Source organism: Cupressus sempervirens, chromosome 5, assembly GCF_028749045.1.
Source record: "Cupressus sempervirens isolate cs-2001-9-10 chromosome 5, ASM2874904v1, whole genome shotgun sequence".
In the NCBI taxonomy this organism is placed as follows: domain Eukaryota; kingdom Viridiplantae; phylum Streptophyta; class Pinopsida; order Cupressales; family Cupressaceae; genus Cupressus; species Cupressus sempervirens.
The window spans coordinates 468,082,974-468,104,909 of record NC_143122.1 but is presented as its reverse complement, the minus strand read 5'-3'; the positions used below and the strand labels follow the sequence as shown (position 1 = coordinate 468,104,909).

At 35.1% G+C, this 21,936-nt stretch overlaps 1 protein-coding gene across 2 annotated transcripts in view; it reads right to left on the bottom strand.

The window, feature by feature from the left end:
- The window catches only part of CAS1 (cycloartenol synthase 1), a 235,375-nt gene that overhangs the window by 155,456 nt on the left and 57,983 nt on the right, over window positions 1-21,936 (bottom strand). For both annotated transcript variants that reach the window (XM_089831311.1, XM_089831312.1), the window contains exon 8: window positions 92-280. In XM_089831311.1, coding sequence (XP_089687437.1) covers window positions 92-280 — 189 coding nt within the window. The remainder of the gene's footprint in view (window positions 1-91; window positions 281-21,936) is intronic.

Here is a 21,936-nt window from a genome sequence, read left to right as displayed (position 1 = left end):
CAAATGTTGCTAATGGAAGTTACCAATTATAGACTGTAATTTGTATTACATTCTAATAAGACATTTACAGAAAATTACCCTCCTTACATACCTTGTTAACAGGGCCAATGCAAATATAACGAGTGTTCTCATCCTCATAATGCACATGCTTCATTACTGTCGTGAGTGCCCTCTCTCTCAGCTTCGAGCCTGGCCAGTGCAAAAGTAAAGGTTCCACTACTTTATGAAGAAATGCCCACAGAGCATCTTGTAGTAAAGGATGCGGATAATATAGGTCTTCCTGAAATACATTCCAGATAAGTCAAGAAGTGTGTGCATCGTTTTGCTGACGATATCCACTATAACTGATAAAGAAAAATGGCATATGTGACAGTGAAACAAGTATTGAAGTTTCATAGCCACAAAAATTGTTTGGAGAAAAAATCAGCAAACCAAAGGTATAGGATTTATTGAAAATTTTGGGAAAATATCAGATTTTTAAATCATATAAAAATGTAAAAAGAAAAACTACTTTTTTAGAAACAATTACAGGTATTTCCAAAGCATAAAGATGGCTAAACCCATGAATTATTAAAAATAGAGTTTTTATGTTTATATTCGTATGGTTGATTGCTTTGCATTGCAAAGCATAATTTGCAGTGCATAAATAATGACTACATGGTTACAATTGACAAAATTTCAAATATAATATAGCTTGTATAAAGTCAACATATAAACTAAGTACAAAGTTCCAAGAAGTCATAGTCAATGACTCTTGCTACTACATATAGAGCTACACTAGAGAGCTATAGGTCCTAATGATGAAGCTCCTGGTTCAAAGCCTCTCCTAAGTCATTCAACCTCATAACTACCAAAGCTGGCCTCCAGGATCTCAAAATGCTCTAGATCAAAAAAAGCCATTAAAAACAGTTCTTTGCTGAGCAGACATCATAAATTACTAAATGGGAGTTAACTGATTCATATTTGTGATTTAATAATACTTGCAATTTCTAGAACAGTGTGAGAGAAAACTATATAAAAAAAGAAAAAAATTGCAAAGGTCAACTTAATAGGTTTTGCATCAAATAGCTTTAGAGAGAGTAATAGAAAAACACTTTTGATATAGAATATTATGTCTCGAAAGACAATAAATGATATTTAAATGTTCTCATTGATAACTATTTTCACAGATTTTAAGAACAATAAAGTAAGTGTTATAATTTTTTCCATAATATAATACAGATCTACTAGTACAAAAGAAGAGAGCATTTCAATTACAAAAGGGGAAGGAGAGAGCAACACATTTAACTATTATTATTCAGGTAAATTTTCTTTGATTTTGTGTATAAGTGGATGATGGAATTAGGCACATTAATGGACTTTGAGTTGAGAATTTAAGAGATCATAGATTCATAGGTACAAATTTCAATGAAATGTCAAAGCACAAGTTTCAATGGGACAGTTGCTGATAATGTCTATCCAGACCATTAACAGGAAAATATATAAGGCCTGCTTCAGGAGGAATTACAGTAAAACTGACATGTATTTGCTTGTCCAATACCTAATTAACATGCATGGAATGCTTTACTATATGATTAAAGCATTCACATACAACTATTGTACTCAATGAGAGCAACACCTTTAACTATTATTATTCAGGTAAATTTTCCTTGATTTTGTGTATAAGTGGATGATGGAATTAAGCACATTAATGGACTTTGAGTTGAGAATTTAAGAGATAATAGGTACAAGCTTCAACGAAAAGTCAAAGCACAAGTTTCAATGGGACAGTTGTTGATAATGTCTATCCAGACCATTAACAAGAAAATATATTAAGGCCTGCTTCAGGAGGAGTTACAGTAAGACTAGCATGTATTTGCTTGTCCAATACCTAATTAACATGCATAGAATGCTATACTATATGATCAAAGCATTCGCGTACAACTATTAAACTCAATGCAAGCCTTCATAACCTTCGTGTATATGATGATCCTAAATGGAATGTAGTTCCCTTCAACTTCAGGGCATGCATTTAGGAAGTCACTTTCACCTTTTGAAAAAACATTAAGCTTCTAGCATATATCGGAAATTTTGACATAGCCAAAAAAGATCCTTCATTTTGATATAAAATATTGCTACAGTTCTCTTTTTACAGCACCACAAGCTGATTTTTATCTTTCCAAAAGGAGCAATCCTACTTCTGCTTCCACAATGTCTATACTTTTGCTTCCCACTTATTATACAAGCATCACTACCCTACCCACATGGCCTTAAAACTTGATGGCTGGTATCAAATTGAAGCTCCAAATTATCACATATCGTTAGCATCTGAAAAAGAAAATTTGTATAAAACTAACCTTTATAATCTAAACAACCACCTTTGTATTATTGTGGACAACTGAAATGTCAAAATTCTTTTAAATAGTCAGGATCACAAGTACTACAAGAAAACAAACCTCTTTAGGTTAATATCAAGCCAATAGAGTTCCATTTCAGTTTGGTCTAGAATTCTATATTTACTTTTGGCGTTCTTTTATAACTTTCACATAAGTTAAAAAAATTAAATAAAAGCTTAAATTAGTATTTATGATACTGCTGACTATTTCATTACTGCAAGCCTAAGGAAAATGACTGTAGTGTGGAATATTGAGACAAAAATAGCACACCTCTTAACCATCCCATGTTCATGTCCTTAGCATCAAATGTGGAAGCATACCAAAGAATGTGCCTATTTTAATGTCCTTAGCATCTGGAGTCATACTGGGATGGGTGACCTCCCAATGAGTCCCAATGCTTCAACTTTGTGAACATCACCAAGATGCAATAAGTGCTAGTGTTCCATCCATTCTCATGAGAGAGTTTCCTGTGAACCACTACTAATGAAACATGGGTCAATGAGTTTGACTTAAAAACTACACAATTGAATCCTAATAGCAATATCACAATCTCTTAGAAATATAATTTAACCTTAGCAAACTGATGAAATATAATCTTTGATGGTCAAGCATATCCCAAAGGATGGCCCTCAATCAGGTGCTAAAATCAGCGGAAAACCTGATTACATAGCAATTTAAGACAGTTAGGATATCAGGACAGATTGGTGGACAGTAAGTGCATTTCTAGCACAATATTTGACATTTTTTGCCTTTTTTTAACCTTTAAAGAATGTTAAAACTAGCCCAATTGAAAACAAGCAGGGCAGAGGTAAAAAGGGCATACAGAAGGAAGATAAAAGGCAGAAAGGTGAAGAAAAGAACCATAGGAAGGAGAATATTGTCCTCTTGACAGAGAGATAGAAAGTGAGGTCCAGGGATTTCAAGAAGGGAGAATTCCAAGGCACCAAAAGTATGCTGTCAAAAGAATCTCCAGGTAAGATGAGCTCTCTTCCCAAAGATACGAAGGAATTGGGAAAATTATTGGGAGAAGTGGCAGAAGATATGCTTAAAGATTGAGCATCCCCCCATACAGAAAAGCAAAGATTTACAAGCCTTTAATTTTCAATGTATACATTGGAATTGATAACATCTTGAACATCCAGGTTCCAGACAGTACGTTCAAGCCCTCAATCAAGGCATTTAAAACACAGCAATCATTGCCAAATTTGTTGGCATCTGACATTCTATAGATAGGGTCAAAAGCTTCAATGAGACAACACTGGCACACTGCCCATGGTGAAGCATCGCTTTCTTTATGCTAGGGTTTCCACAAATTACATTCCAATCAGAGGAAATGATTAAAATTCTTAAAGTAGGTCTTTAGTACATGGGAAATGCATGTATGTACATTTGCATATGGTCTCCAGGCTTTGATCCTAAAACTGAATTAGTTTGGAAGGTACCCCTATGGATCCATATATAGAAAACTACCACAAGGATTCTAGTGAAAAGATGTATTAAGAGAACTTTGCCATACTGGGGATCAAATAACTTTAGCCTGAGCTAGAATTTCTATCAACATAAACTTCATTAAACCCATAAAACAGGCTATTGGATTATGCTCTAGCCTAGGCATTCTGATTCTAGAATTGGACTATGAGTACCTCCTGATCAGATGCTTTTTCACTCAAGCAGGAGAGGCACATAGCCAAAGGTTGTGATTGAAGACAGAACGATTCCCCAAAACTTAAGAGGCAAGTGAAGAAGGTTCAGATGGTGAAGGACCTAGATCAAGAGGATGTACCCAAAGGGAAAGAAAAGTCATTATCCACAGTGTATTAGCAGTCAAGACAACCAAAGGAACAACATTAGCACTCAACCAAGCCTAGCAAGGGGGCAAGATCAAATGTGCCAAGGAGGAGAGAGCATGAAGAAAGTGGACATCCCTAGATTATCACATAAAGGAGGAAGCAAAGTTGATGATTATTTGGAAATAGAGAAGGAGGAAGTCAAAGACACCTAAGAGAACAAGGCAAGAACCAGACACTGGAGTATAATTTACAGAAAGGGAAAAAGGAATTGTGCAAAGGCACCTTCCATTAACTCCTTGCTAGAAATCAATCTGCATGGGGCAAGGTCCAAACTTAGGAAGACAAAGGCGAATAAGGTGTACGTAGTGGCTAAAGAAGGTCTAGGAAAAGGAAATCAAACACATATTAAGAAATCTAACAAGTTAGAGAATCTTCCTATACCCTAAGTTGGAATCTCAAAGACTGAAATGCCCATAACACAAGCCACTTGTTTAAGTTGTTACTGGAAGACAATGGACCTAAAATTCAATTACATCAAGAAACAAAATCAAGTCAATATCACGTGATTTGTCTCTTCAATTTTATCCAACATAGAATGCAGGCGCTACAATTAACACAATTCAACTCGCGGATTAGCACAAATTTAAATCGATCAATGATTTCTCTAACAATGTTGACATCCTCTCGACAGGCCATCCATGTAGGGATTATCAACCTTGAAAGTGAAGTATGAGATCATTTTGTCCAATAGTACCAAGACGAATTAAGAAATTTCAGGAAGCGGCACCAAGAGGAGAATTGGATAGCTGGAGATGATTTCAATGAAACGTTGTGTCACAAAGAGAATGTGGCGAGAATAGTCTATTTTCCTTTAGCTCCATTATATTTGAGGCTCTTTGTTTAAACATAGCATTGGTTGACATGAAATCAAAATAGGGTTGGTTTACCAAGACTAACAGAAGGATCAGAAAAACATGTATTCAAATCCTTCTCAACAAATTCTTGATTGTGTGCATCAGATCAAACAAACAGAAAAAGTACTTCCTTTTGTTTCTGATCATTGTTTCATTTCGCTTGAACTTTGCAAAGAACCCAAAGCAAAAAGAGTTTTCCCTCAACAATATTGATTCTATTGCTTAAGCAAGCTAACCTTAAAAATATCTACAAGACTATAGGAAGACATACTTTTAAAATTACAAAGGAAACTGAATGCCATAAATAATAGAAATTAGGAACTGGATAAAAGAATGATAAAAAAAACATATTTTTATAAAATAAAAAAAGGTTAAAAGGGCTAAATGATATAAAATCAAATATTGCCATCCAAGGTCCCACATCGATCTATAGAGATAAAGAAAGCGGCCTCTTAGATGAACTCAATGCTATTCGTCGGATGGAGGAAATCATCTATATACTGAAGTCAAGACTCAAATAGTTAAAAAGGAGAAAAACACCAAGTTCTTTCACCTGCCAATCCATATAATAAGACTAAGTAAATAAAATCAAGAGGATAGCTCTCCCTTCAAGCGATGAAAATATTAGAAATAGAGGCAATAGACAATGAGTGGAGAAACTTTTAAAGAGCTGTTGAGCTCTGAGCTCGCAAAGGAACTGGAGACAAAAGAATCCATTGTAAACAACATCAGGAAACTGATCAACAAAGAGCACAATGAAGCACTAGTGAAGCCCTTGACACTAGGGAAAGTTAAAATAGCTACCTCTCTTGGTGCCAAAAAGCCCTTGGTCTTGATACATTCTAGCCAAGATTTTTCCAAATATTTTGGAACATTGTTGGGAAGATGCATGAATAGCAATTGAAGAATATAGAGCCAAAAAAGCTATATTCAAAGATTGGAACTCCACCTCCCAACCTCTCATTCCTTTGGTCAAGAATCTTGCTTATCTTGTATATTTCAGACATACTTCCATGTAATGTGGTTTATAACATTGTCACCAAAGCAATACCTTTGAGATTGAAGACATGTCTAGAGTGAACTTTAGACAAAAAAAGCAATTTCTTAGTATGCAAACAAATCATAGATAACATTCTTATTGCCCACAGAATTATTCATTCAATAAAATTACAAAAAAAAGATGGAATGATCCTAAAGATGAATATGTAAAAGGCATTATGATGAGGATTCTCAAGAGGGTATAATGCCTACTAAATTCTCAGCCAAAAACATACTACATATGCTTTTTCAGGTGGTGTTCACTTACATAATTTATCACGCAACTTTTAGACTTTTGGATAGTTCTGGGTGGTGATTTTTAATTTTAAGACAATATGGCTGCCAGTAGTTTTTAGCAATATAAATGTGGATAGGCTGGCTAGACAAGTGCCTTTTATGAATAGATATGATGAACTTGATTTTATCAAAATCTTTGTTCTAATGCTCTTTCTATGCTACCATTGCGTGCCTAACCCAAGTTTGTTAGCAATACTTATACATATTTGTACAGATACCTACATATATATTTACAACTACGTACATCAATCCGTATGCAAAAGTATATACTTATGTTGAATTTTCCCCTATACAAATAATGAATACTTATACGCATGTGTATAAGTATTCATTCAATAAAATTACAAAAAAAAGATGGAATGCTCCTAAAGATGAATATGTAAAAGGCATTATGGTGAGGATTCTCAAGAAGGTCTAATGTCTACTAAATCCTCAGCCAAATAAATGAATGAATGAATGATTTTTAATGACGTCCACGAGGCCATAAGCCTAAGGGACCCACATAGAACTCCTAGTCAGTCTGATGCAATTTATCCAGCCTGTCTCTTCTATTGTGAATCTACATAAGTAAAATGGCCCCCTTGAGAAGTCTTGGTCCTTCAAAAAGGTCTTTTATGTTGTTCACTTTTAACGTTTCTTTGTGTTGGCTGCGAATATCTTCGTACATTCTAAAATCCTTGAAATAGTGCCACTCTATTTCCACCACACCCTCGTTGCAAAATCTATAAATTCTGTCCTCCCACTCTTCCTTAGGGACCTTCCATCTACCAATTTCACATCTCAAACGGTGGGAACCAGATCTCAATTGAGCGATTAGGAATTTTGCCTTTCCTTTGATGTCGGCTCCTAAGTATTCTTTGTCATCATGTTCGCATGTGGGATTAAATTCTTTGACATAATAGGCTTTTTTTCTACCTAACTGGTTTGCCCACATAACAGATCTGACTTTTCCTGCCACCCACTTTTTTATTTCAGAATTGTTTTCCGAATATGCTTTTTCAAGTGGTGTTGGCTTACATAATTTACCACCTTACTCTTAGACTTTTGGATAGTTCTGGGTGGTGATTTTTAATTTTGATTTTAAGACAATATGGCTGCCAGTAGTTTTTAGCAATATAAATGTGGATGGGCTAGCTACACAAATGCCTTTATGAATAGATATGATGAACTTGATTTTATCAAAATCTTTGTTCTAATGCTCTTTCTATGCTACCATTGCATGCCTAACCCAAGTTTGTTAGCAATATTTATACATATGTGTACAGATACCTACATATATATACAACTACATACATCGATACGTATGCAAAAGTATATACTTATGTTGAATTTTCCCCTATACAAATAATGAATACTTATACGCATGTGTATATGCATAAATGTGCAAAAGCATCTGCATGTCACAATGGGCATTTTATTTTGTACTTTTTATTAGGGTTATCATCACTTCTAGTCAATTATCTAGAGTAGAACATTTTGTATTTTTAATTTTATTTTTCTAAGCTTGATAGTTATATCATAACCATGGACAAAAGTGCAAGTAATAATAATGTAAATGAATTGAAAAGACCCCATTCAGTCCATTATTTATGACAAAGAATATCTATAAGTTGAAAGCATTCCTTTGTCCATACACAGGTAATCCCTCTTGCCATACTTTCAAGGCCCAACCACTTTGCAGCCCAAGCTTTTTAGGATCAGCCCACAACAATAAGTCCCAACTTTTGAACAAATCTCGACAACTTCAACATTTGTCACAAGATCATCACTTTCAAACACCTATAACATCTAAACCACTACAAATTCAGAGGTGATGCAAAGTATTGATTTGTGAGATTTTGAGTAGATATTCTAAATATATTTCTAAAAAAAAATTAGAAATAATTTGTGAATCATTTTATGTAACTTTTAGTAACTTATTTTTTATAGTAAACAACATTTTTTAAACTGGCATTTATGCCATCACGTATAACCATTTTGACAGAAAGGATAAAATTCTAATTTTTTAAATGTAGATTTGTCGCACAAATATCCAGTGCATAGGTATTTTTTCATTAATTTTTGTTGCATATAATTTTTTAATTGTTTTTTGAAATCAGAATAATTATAATTTGGACAGAAGTGTATGTTTTATACATTTGAATAAACTAAGTATTTTTGTTGAAATGAGGACATCAATACCAAGGGAGCATATATCTTTTAGAAAAAAGAACTCTTTTTCCATGTGTAAAACAAAGACCTTATTTTTGATGAAAAACCTACATTTGCAAGAAATCAAAAGTAAATATAGCTACTAAATTGATTAAATTTCAAATGAAACTGTTTGGAAAGTTTATTATAAGGAACACATTCCCCCAAAACTTAAAGCAAGAATCACTGTATGACAGCATTTTGATAGGTGAAGAGGAGACTCCACTGTAGGAATATTTTAGGATTAGAGTGGTTCTATCCAATGGGATTTGATCTAACCATCTTCAATTAAAATCCTTTAAATGGAACCTCTTAAGACTGAAATTATTGTATTTCCTCAAAAATATGTGATTTAGGCAAAAATCAGCATGTCCTTGAAGAGGGACACAATATTGTGGGATTAGCCTGTAAAATTTATAAATGTAACTGGTTTTAGAAGACTTCATGTAGCTTTCTAACTTTTGAGTTATGAATCTCACACTAATTGTCTTGCGATATTAGATTATATAATGTAGTTACTTATCATAGTTAATAATATCAATTAGTTTTCCGTACAGTTGCTAAATTGAATGTGAATATAGGGATTTAACCCTTATTGAAATGATATGTATTCTCTATGGTGTGCAAAGTAGAGATATATGTTATTGTTGTCCCATAATCAAATGTGGATAATGTCGATGTGGATAACTTCCTTAGGCATGATGTTATGAATTTCCATATGATGTTGTAAAATGCTCTACATTTTAGGGATATGCTTAATTCTTAGTTGTTTGTAGAAGATTAGAAAATGTTTAAATGAGCCCAATTGACTCTAACTAAACACAGCACTACTCTTGATGCAATGACTACTGGTAAGTGAATTTTGTTTTACAGTGGGTGTGTGGTCTCAAGATAGATGCAGTTTACTCACATTTTATTATTTAAATTTGATAGTGTGATGAAATGTAATTTCTTACCCTAAATTTGCAATATTGTTAGATGAGAATTTAAAGGTTAAATTGACTTGAGTGTGATTAAATGGATGACATTTTTTTTGAGGGCATTGATTTGAACATTAGATGAAATGCTGGTATAAGTCAATTACGACGTTAAGGTTGTGGTTAAATATAAGCTGTGATTTATAGAAATCAGCTATGGATTATTATGATGTTATACATAGTATATAAAGTAAATTTAATCAGGTTAAGAGGTGATTTTGATACTTATCATTATGATGAGCTAAAGCTACTATGTATGTCATTTGATCTTCATCGTTACTAGTAATAAGTGTAATTTTAATAATGCTCCTTCACGTATATATAGTATAGATGTGTTTGATGTTCAGATCAACTATACAAGCATCTTAACAAGAAGGAAAATAAGAAAACAAGAGATCAATCAAAAATCTTAATTGCCTCTCCCACTTGACCTCATTAAGTATAAAGAGCTTAATCATGATTACTCAATTATAGGACACATCTTAGTGTGCGAGTGAACTAGGACCCCTATGCTAAACTTCGCTAACCCTAAATGTTTATACTTTATTTTGATAATTTAAGTGGTGTATTTTATCTGTTCTGGTATTTTGAAAAAATAAAATATTATTTTTCATTGAAAACTTGGATTTGCATTTACAGCCATTACTAAAAGGAAGTAAAATGATAATCTTAGGTATTTATATGAAGACAGTCCACTTGAGCAAGCCCCTATGTGTTAGGTACCTTATGCGGTTTGTATTTGGAGTGTAAAGAGCGTGCATTAAGAGGCATGTTGAGATTGAGAGTGGAGCTCCCAAGTTAAACCCCTTCTCTTCAAGGATTTTTTGTAAATGGCGTGCAAAGCACACTTCATCATACCTTGCACAGGTGATTGCACATGAGAAGGCATGAATTGCATTTATGATTTGTCAAAGGTGGTAAGATGGTAGTCCCATGCAAACCATTCTCTTTTGCCTAAATAAGTATTATTAGTTCATTTTTTAATTTATTTGCGTAGAATTGTAAAGCAGCAAGATCTCTTCAAAAACTATTGCAAATTGTTTGATATGGAGATCTTTGAAGTATCCTTGAATGGGAGATTGCTTTTCATACAATGAAGACAAGTCACGCTTGGAACAGGAATTTCCAAACCTTGTCAAAGCTACCTTAAGATGAAGACCTCTTCTATTTTCACTTAATGTCTATTTTCTTTCTTTTAAATATATATGAAAGAGAAAGAAATCCTGTATCCTCCTGCATCTAAGTCCAGAATGAATTTAGCAAATATTTAGTAATGACAATGTATCATTAAATTATTTTTCTGTGAGTGTTTGAATGGTATGTTTTTTAAATTGTTTTCTTGTTAGTGTTTGAACTTGAAAACTCTTTTGTTGTGAGAGTGTGTGTGTTGGATCCAATCCTCCCCTTTTAAGGTTAACTTGTGTATTTTAGTATTTTTGTTTGGTCCCCTCCCTCTCACTTGATTGAGAGAAAAATATGGTTATTAGGATCAAGAAAGTCGTGGAAACATTGCCTCTTGACTCATTGTGTTATATATCCCTTCTATACATAGTATGATGTTGATCTTGGATTTTTGGTAAATGTGTCTGACCAAATTTCAATTTGATCCCCTGATTGAAGAGCTGGATAAAGCCATGAATGTGATTGATGATGTTATTTTCTAGGAATGTGAGAACCTCCCATTCGCTTTTTAATGCTTGGGGTAGAGAAGTTAGATATCTTGGCTTATTGGTGATAGTTGGTATCCTCTTCTAGATATAATTTATAAGATCTAAATGCATGATGATTAAGTTGCATATTGTATTGAAGTTGTTTGATTGGAGAGAATTAATCATCCTTGAATTTGTATTGTGAGTTTGATAAATCATAGTTAATGGTTTGAAATCTTGCTACTCGTTCTTGTAATATATCCATTAAAAAGTGGACTATGGTCATAATTAAAACAGAAAATACTATTTTATTTTATTTTAACAGTGGATACATATATGAGTGCAAATACATATTTATTGGCTAAAAATGCATATTAAAAGTGACATTTAGTTAAAAATACAGATGTAAATATAGCACAATATCTATTGTTGGTGCATTATGTTTTTATTGCGTTTAGTTTATTACTGCTATTGCATATTATGCACCAAGGATAGGATAAACTTGCTTAGGTAGGTTTTAGTCTCCTAGTTTAGTGAAGATGTTATGCACACATACGACTACATCCCCTATTTTTCCACATTGGATATGTATTCACATCTCGCGACAATGTATTCTATATATACCTACTTGTAGCTCATTGTTGAGCATATAGCATCCTTGAATAGAATAGCATTATTCTGTAATTATGATCTTATAATTTCTTTGTACTTTCCTATGGCTACCTTAATCTCGGATCGCAGATCACTACCTCAATAGCCAAATTTTAAAAGGTAACAAAGCCTGCAGGAGTATTTCTTCTTAGCCTCTTTCAAGACCTAAGTTGAAAATCTTGTATTTTCTTTAAAACTAAGTATGTTATTCTCTTGCCTCATATCATAATATAGAGAATCAAGAAATGTTGATATGAAAACTAGAATCTAAAAGGTTTCTCTTTGTACATCTGTATTGCAAATGCATGTCGGAGCTTTGTGAAGCAAAATCCAATCAACCATTGAATCCAAAGCATCCAAGATAGTGGGTTTTCTCTTTTGTTGCTCGAAACAAACATTGGAGGTTAGACTTGTTAGGGTTTCCATTAAGGAGTTTCTAGTAGCAAGTTGCCATCATTTTGAATCAAATCCAACCCTACCATTGCAAGGCCCAAAAACCTATAGATCAACCATGAATTTGTCGAAATCACTGAAATTAGCCAAAGATTTTTAGCAATTTCTTTTCCATTGATTAACCCGCAACACTTTTTGCTTGTGTACCTCACAAGTATCTGAAAAAAAGTTGATTTCAAATTTGTTAGATAGAACTTCAATAGCTTTTTGGTAATTAGTCAAAATAAGCTTTTGAAGCAACATTGAGTGACATATGATGCTCTATACTCCAATTCTCATTTTTAACCTAGAATGACAATCAATTGAATTGATTAATTACAAAGAAGACAAAAGCTCCTTAAATAGATGATTACAAGATCTTTCCAACATGGAAATGATCGAGAACTAGAATCAGAATAGAAAGTAGCTAAGCAAACTAAAATAGAGAAAAAGAAAAAGAAATAGTAAACTTCCTAAAACTGACTATAGACAAATAAACATAAGAGAAAGTTTCTAAATACAAAATAAAATGACCATTATATTTTGATGCCCTCCTATAATGGTCATCCTTCTAACTACCCAACAGAGAACTTAACATAATTTGCAAGTCATTTGGCCATGAATGTGATGGAGCCCTAATTTTTGCAAATCAAGCCCTCCATTTGATGTAATGTCCCCATTTTTGCTAGCATTAGAATTTCAGGGATCAGCCTATTATTGTGATCCTCGTAGGCTAATATGGTGGTAAGAGGGTTTTATTGGGGATTGGCACTTTATGGTGGGGCATAATTTCATATTAAAATATTATAATTTCATATTATAATATTATAATAAAGTGAGAATATAAGAATATCTTTTATCCCACATTGGGGGAGAAAAGTAAGTGAGCTCCCACAAGGAAAGAATAAAGCGGGCATGAGGGCTCTTTTCTTATCATCTGATTATTGTCATTTGCATTTGATGAGTTTTGTGGAGCCAAGGGTTTCAGCATTTGCCACTAGAGAACGTAGTTCTTTTGTGTGCCACCATTTGAGCCGGTGAAATACCTAGTGAATTTAGTATTGGGAGGACATCATACAGGTGTTCTATTCAAGCATATTGGTGAAAGATCCTTCAAAGGGTCACAGCTATTGAAGAATACAAATTAGTCTTTTCATTGTGCCTAATTTGTGGCCTAGGACTAGATTGTGGAGTACAATTGAAGGAATAAGTCGGATATGGCTACAGTGATTTGCTACAATGTCACCGCTGCTATAGTGACTTGCTATAGTAAAATCCAAATTTCATGAGCAATTGCCAAGTTCCTATCCGTTTACATTTTGCATTGCATTGAGATTAGATCTAGATATCTTAGGCCATTTGTAGGGATTTAGAAATCAGTTGTGGAAGTTTTGTAAATTTGAATCCTATCAGAATCTTATATCAAAAAGTTGTCAGAAGGGATTAGAATATCATTGAATTTGATAGAAGGTATTGCCCTAATGTCTTATTGTTGCAAATGCATATTTCCTCATTTGTAACCAGTGTTATATGTTTCATAAAAATACAAAAAACATTTGCATCTTCAATGTTAGATGTTTTGGAGTTCTTTACAATCATATTTAGTAAAGTTTGGCATTTAAAAAGCAATCAGAATTTAGATCTGCAATATATCCCTTGTGTGCAAAGTGTTTGATGAATTCTCAAGTTAAGAAATAAGAAAATTAAAAATCAGAATTGCAAGGGATATTACAATGGTATCAGAGCGGTTTCCTACCATCCTGTGGGATGGGAAAGTTATTTTATTTTCAGATTTGTTGTTACATATGGAATGAGCAGCACTCTCACATTTTTGAGCGATGGACAGACATATGGTGACTCGTAGTTCTAGAAATCAACGGAGTAATGATGAAGTTAGCACAAAAATGAATGCTTTGCAAGAAAGTATGGAGAAACTTAATCTTCATCAACAAAAGTTCGCAAAGAGTTTGTTGGATCCAGAGATAGTTGAAAGGGCAGTGAGGTATATGGCTTTTGCCTTTAGAAGGCCGAGATTGAGGTTGCAGGGAAGGAAGCTTGAGTTTTCCCTGACATGTGTCCATGATGCAGATATACCTATATTTAGTAAAACACCAACTGGTCCTATCCATAGTGTTGATGATGGACTTATTTCACAAGGACATGTGGATGTGTTAGTGCCCTTGGTGGATAGCAGCACTGAGCTTCAGCAAGTTGAGGCTCCCAAAGTAGTCGCTACGGTTAGTTCAGAGGCAGTTGATGAAATAGTTGTCACTAGTTGTTCAGACTCTCCTGAGGAAGGAGTTATTATTGGAGACTTATATGTCAACTATTGTAGAGTTGCTTTAGTGCAAGAGGCATTTGATTCCTCAAGTGGGGCCGATGCATGTTTGGAGTCACCCAGCTGTGATGTTGGTGATTTGGGTGTCACATGCTCTAGTATTATTGATTCACAATCTGGCATAGAGTCATGTATGTAGAGTTAGGAGTCTGCAGTTGAGGCTTTGTTAGGAGATGTCGATGTAGATAGTATGGCCACATTTGATGATACTATGAGATGTACTAGGTATGACACACCTTGTCAAATATTGAGTGATGACTCCGAGGAGGTTTTGGACGGGTCCCACGATCAATGCTTACAAAGGTGGAAGTTGAGACATGCGAGGAGATTGATATGGTAAGGGCTTCTATTTCTTTGGATGAAGAGTTGGTTGAGGTACATGGTAGTTGTATGTCGGATGTAGAATTGTGCAAGGAAGATAGCACACAAAGGAGCGATCTTGTGGTGGAGAGTTCTAATTTAGATTCCTATCTCAATGCAATTAGTGAGACAGAGAGCTTGCATAGGAGTCAAGGATTATAGAGGTGTCATGTAACTTATCAGCTGAAGGTGAGTGAGTGACATTTCTTCATCTCTTGATCATTATGATGTTATTCATCAAATGCTAGCTACATCTGGTTGGGGTGCTCCTATGTCAAATAAGCAAGGTGATAATAGTCTTTCCCTAGCAGAAGTTCATGCGCTACAAGAGGCTATCACAATCTTGAAGCATAACTATTCAAAGCTAGTTGCTGACAAGGATTACCTTCTGGAGTGGGGTAGCACCTGTTATGTGACATTGTTAGAGAAAGAGGAGTTAGCTAGCCTCACCCAGGAGCTTGAGGTGATTGTGGACTCTCTTCAGTATAGTCAATTGGCTCTTCAAGCGTCACAATCATAGTTGGATGAGGTTACCGTGGAGTTAAAATGGGTATAGTCGACACCAGCCCCAGATCTTGTTCAATTACATATTGTGGTTGGTGGTGAATTTGCTTCCATGATGTGGCAAACACATTCGTCCAGGATATGAATGTAGTATGTACAGAGGAGGTGAGAGCATCAGTGGAGACGAGCTCTCATGGTGATTTGCTTCCTTCTACTAGAAGTGAATCTATTTCTTCTTTTTATACAGCTAGTAGCATCGGACAGCTAATGTTGTCACATTTTCAGAGGGATCAGTTGTGGATTGCAGAGGAACAAAATGATGCTTCCACATATAATTTCTACTGTATTGAGTCATTCATGGAGTATTTTCTTTAGAGCTCGAATTTGTGGGAGGTTTCATACAGTATATATCTAAGGGTACTCTCATTCGAGGCTCTCATGCTATACGACGATTGGTGAGGAAGATTGAAGAGACCTTGGATACAATGCTTCCCAATAGGGATTTTGTGGTTGGGTTTGCTGAGACAATTGCCCAAGATCTTGCCCGACCGATAGTTCAGAGTCAAAGATTGGAGCCATCTTTTGATTCCCAATTTGATTATGATGAGCCCTTGATAGAGATTGGGAGTTTTTATCAGCATTACACTGTGAGGAGTGCTTATCACTTTTCTTTTAACCCACAGGTAGAGGACATGGAAGGTTTGGTATTCATTATAACTGCAGAAGGCATACTTCTCCGCCAAGGGATGGAGATTTTGAGATACAGGGTATTGTGAAACAGTTGGATGTGCTAGTGAATGAGATGAATCAAAATCACAAACAGATGACCCAATTGATTTTGAATTCGAGATTTGAGCAAAGCATGATATCTGTTTTTCGAAGAGTGAAATGTGATGATACAATTGTGGTTTCAGAGTTGCGGGACATTTCTTATGAGACACTGCATGAGGTGGGCACAATTGAGGTGGAATGCAATGAGAATTCATGTCAGGTTAAGTTAGATGATGCAGTTGTCGGCATGAGTTCCCCGGATCATGTATTTGATGGCAATACAACGATAGTGGGAGTAGGAGCATGTGAGGATACCATGATATTGGCAAACACTTCTGTGTCGGCTAAGTCATCCAACGAGGAGTTTATATGCATGTGATTGTAGATGTGCGCTTTGCTGATAGTACACTTGTTATTGTTGATGAGGTGAGTGATGTAGTGACAGAATCATGTCATACTATCGATCAACAAAGTGTTGATGTTCACTTCATGGACAGTCCTATGTTCAACATGGATGCAACATTGTCTTATGGAAATCCGCTATTTAAGGTTGATGTTGATCACTCACCTTAGTGGAGTTGGGCTCAGCTTATACCATTTGTAAAGATTCAATTTTGTGGTGCGGCAATTAGTAATGTTCCTATGTCCACAGATTTTGACACAACTACAGTTATTGTTGATACGGTTGGCATGAGTGCATATGGTTCTCTTGTAGCTACATCTCTTCAAGGGATTGTTGATCAAGATTCCAATCTAGTATATATTATATGGGTGGGGACTAGGATGAGGATATTTCTTGTGGGGTTTTCTTCTAGTGATATTCTAACTCCTACATCATTAGCACACGTTTTCAATGTTATATTGCAAGTTGTGTTGTTGGTCCTGATGACGTTAGTGGTATGCAGTTGGTTAAATTTTGACAGGGATGTCACATACTGCTTCATTTGGGATCTAGGTGGAGGTTGGAGTTCACTATGTTGTTAGATTGCTTGAGGGCGAGCAATCTCGGTTGAGGGCAAGCAATCTCAGGGAGGGAGGACTGTAATGTCCCCATTTTTGCCAACATCAGAATTCCAAGGATTAGCCTATTATTTTGATCCTCGTAGGCTAATATGGTGGTTAGAGGGTTTTATTGGGGATTGGCACTTTATGATGGAGCATAATTTCATATTATTATATTATAATAAAGTGAAAATATTATAATTTCATATTATAATATTATAATAAAGTGAGAATATATGAATATCTTTTATCCCACATTAGGAGAAAAGTAAGTGAGCTCCCACAAGGAAAAGATAACAGGGGCATGAAGGCTCTTTTCTTATCATCCGATTATTGTCATTTGCATTTAATGAGTTTTGTGGAGCCAAGGGTTTCAGCATTTGCCACTGGAAAACGAAGTTCTTTTGTGTGCCACCATTTGAACTGGTGAAATACTCAGTGAATTTGGTATTGGGAGGACATCATACAAGTGCTCTATTCAAGCGTATTGGTGAAAGATCCTTCAAGGGGTTGCAGCTATTGGAGAAGACAAATCAGTCTTTTCATTGTGCCAAATTTGTGGCCTATGGCCAAATTATGGAGTACAATTGAAGGAATAAGTCAGATATGGCTACAGTGATTTGCTGCAGTGTCGCCGCTGCTATAGTGACTCGCTACAGTAAAATCCAGATTTCTTGAGCAATTTCCAAGTTCCTATCCATTTACATTTTGCATTGCATTGAGATTAGATCTGGATATCTTAGGGCATTTGTAGGGATTTAGAAATCAGTTGTGGAAGTTTTATAAATCTGATTCATGTCAGATTCTTATATCAAAAAGTTGTCAAAAGGGATTCAAAATATGATTGAATGTCATAGAAGGCATTGCCCTAATGTCTTATTGTTGCAGATGCATATTTCCTCATTTGTAACCTGTGTTATATGTTTCATAAAAATACAAAAAACATTTGCATCTTCATTGCTAGCTGTTTTGGAGTTCTTTGCAAGCATATTTAGTAAAGTTTGGCATTTAGAAAGCAATCAAAATTTAGGTCTGCAATATATCCCTTGTATGCAAAGTGTTTGACGAAATTCTCAGACTAAGAAATCAGAAAATTAAAAATCAGAATTGCAAAGGATATTACATTTGAGCATCCTCTCATATCTTTGTGCCCTACAGATAATGTTATATTTTATTTGGCTTTTGAAAGCATGATTTAGTAACCTATGCTAATAACCAATCAGATTATATATTTCTTCATTCTTTTAGATCAAATCTTTATTTCATCATTTTGTATAAGCCTATTCTAAAAATATCATTTCCATGACATCAGGCTGCAAGACATCTTAAGGACTAATATGTCAAGAAGATGCATATCCTTGGGTCATGATATGGTTATGATAAATACAATTTCTTGTCAATATTCTAGTTCATTTATAAATGTTTATGACCTGTTCTGGTTTGTTCCAGATCTCGTCCATTACTTATATTCAAACAGTATGTTGCAGAACAACAAAGGCCATGAGAGAGGAAGTACTTATTTGTGTAATTAAGAACGAGCATGCTCAGATCTTTAAATCGTATTGAGAAGAGTTTGAGTACATCTGTGCAAGGGATAATCTGGGACATGTTATTTCGTGATAGAGTATTGTCACTGATGGCAAAAGAGTTTCTTAAAATACAAACAAAATATAATTGAAGAATAAATATATATATATGGCAGTTGCATGAAATATATATATATATGGTTAGAAGTTGCTATAAATCACAAATGCAGCACCAATCATTATACTGTTATCCACATGCAACAAACTTGTCCATGATGGCCATTCTAGATGAGTCCTGAATGATATATTCACGGTAATTACTGGATCATTTTTGCCCAAAACTAGAGTAAATAAGGAAACTGCATATTAAACTGGATTTTACATGATTAGCAAGGGTATATATGTATTGTTCTGCAGTGTAGAAAACAAGTATATTATTGGTTTCAAAGATGATGTCAGATGCATTTTATTCAAGCCGAAATGAATAATTAATAGAAGATATTGGCAAGTATTTGCTTTATATCCTTCTCAGATGCCAGAATGGCACACAGCAATAACAGAGAAGGATCCGACCTACCTATATTCAGGATTGGAAGGTCGGCAATTTTCAACCACATATGATACGTAGTAACTTCACAGGTGCCCATTGATTTGTAATAACACCAGTATGATTAACTGAATGATTAAAGATGTGCCACACATGAAGTGTCTGTAAGAATCAGAGTTATGCGTCTACCTTATTATATGAAAATGGAATATGCATATGCCGTCCCTGTTTTCGCTGAATACAAGTGATGAGAGCATGAATATTCAAATATTTCAGGAATCAAAAAGACCATACCAGATCTGCCGTAACTGGGAAGAGAAGTCATCGGGAATGTCTATAATCAATACAACCCGATAAAATATGTACAAATGAATAAACTCTCCTGCTAGTATCAAATTGATAGGAAAAAGCCATAGAAAAGAGTATCGCAAATATGCATAATTGCGGAATTTTCAATATCCAATTCTAGCAGGATCGCTTGAGAAGTAGTTTTTACTATTTGTAAACTACATCTAACAATATCATGTGGTTAGTTGCAGGTGCAGGAACATCCGTGGAGAAGAATAAAAGTAGAAAGTTGTTCTAGCGGAGGACAAGAGTTGGTGAATGCGTTTAGGATTGAGCAATTGATTCATTCCCGCTGCCGACAATAGTATTGGCATAGCCAATTTTAGGAGCATCATGGATGGTTCGGAGGATATGTATGGAACTGCAAATGGGTTTATATCCTTCTTCCATCGCACTTGACCACCAAATTTTCCTTTCCCACAAACTTGAAGCATGGCCACCAGCTGTAGTGTTTATAAATTTGTCTAGAACACTGTAGTTTCCAATCTGGTTATTGTACTTCTATGTTGCATTGTTTTGCAGAGTCTGGTTGAAACATGGAAGATCATCTCTCTGATAGTTTGACACTAAGTGATTGCTGCTTCCACATTTTTCAGAGTCACCGAAAATGGTTGTCCTTATAATTATTCGGCTGTTGCCTTTGCATAGGCTATCTCTACTGTATCGCCTACCAATTCCCGGGGAAAAGGACGTCTCATCCTTAGACCACGAAATAATGAAGTGTTGTAACATCGTTGTCATTGATGTTTTCCATTGCGGCAGTTCTTGTGTGCCAAATGTGCAACCATGCTATAATGAAACTTGTGCAATTAGAAACTCCCCCTTCCTTTGGACTTTCATAGATAATAGCGATTTTAAGGGAGTGGGAAACTCTGCAACCAATATTAAAGATGATAGAAGTTGATGGATGTGGTGTTCTTCATGACATCAGAGGTGTCCATGGCTTGAGAAAGCTTCAGCACTTTTCTATGGTCATGCAAAACAGATAGGATCTTGGAAGAAAGAACCCCTTTGAGGCAATTGAAGAAATCATCCATGGCAACTGCTGATATTCTAAGAGCTCTGGTGAGTTCTCATTTGGGAATATTTCCAAGCTTTTCAGTTTTGCAGAATCAGCTCTATCAGATTCCAGCTTGAATGGAGAAATCCAGTCTCTTGTTAATTGTGGAGGTCAAATAATTAGTGGCCATTCTAATGGCACGTTGAAGCTGTGGGATGGAAAAAAAGGGCTGCTACAATCAATTCAGGAGCCTCCAGAATATACTAAGTCAGTCACGTGTCTATCTGAACCATCACCTAGAGACAAAATATCACTGGACAAGTCTGTTAAGGTTTGGACAGCAGGAACACATGAAATAAAGTGCAAATAGGTTGTTGACATGAAAGAGGCAGTACAAGCTCTGTTTCTGAGTAGCAGTGTGGCCTGCTTTATTGCTTAAGGAACTAGAGTCAAGATTCTTTACTTTTACAGAAGCTTGAAGCTGCTCGATCCTAACAAGAGTGTCAAGTGTCTCGTCCTTTGATAGGGGAAAGTTTATTGTAGCCTTCAAGAGATAGATCTAAAATCCGGTACAACAAACATCCTTCATTAGTTAGAAATTAGATCTATTGCAGTAAACAATGAGTTCATATTTTTGGGTTCCAAAACCAGAATTATTGAAATATGGTTGAGAGACAGATTGGTTAGAGTGGGGTTATTCAGAAAGAGGAGGAAACAATACTAGAGTGATTTGTTTGAATATGGATGGAGAGGTTCCATAAATGGAGGCCCTAATTTTATAAAATTAGGGCTCCATCACAGTCAACATGATTTTTTCACATCTTAGAATTTCTACCTTCCGCATTATATTAAAACAAGTAAATTGCATTAAAGAAAATCACCAGTTTTTATTGTTTTCGCTATCCAAAGGTCCACAATTTCTGACTGCATATGCCACATTTTCTATGACACAGTTTCTGCTACCTTTGCTCACGCGAATTTAGCACTTTTTTTGTGACTTTCAGCTTTATACGCCTGCAATTCTCATTAGTTTTTTTTTTTTTTTATACATCTAATTAAACCCGACAAAGGTTCTCTAAAATTTGTGGGCACAAGAATATTTTCTCAGCTTTTCTTTGAGCTTCCTATGGAAACGGGTTTTCCACCCTTAAAACCCATTCAGGGTTTTCTGATCTTTTTGTAAAACAATTTTCCTTTTTCATGCTCATTATAGTTTGTTTGTTTTTT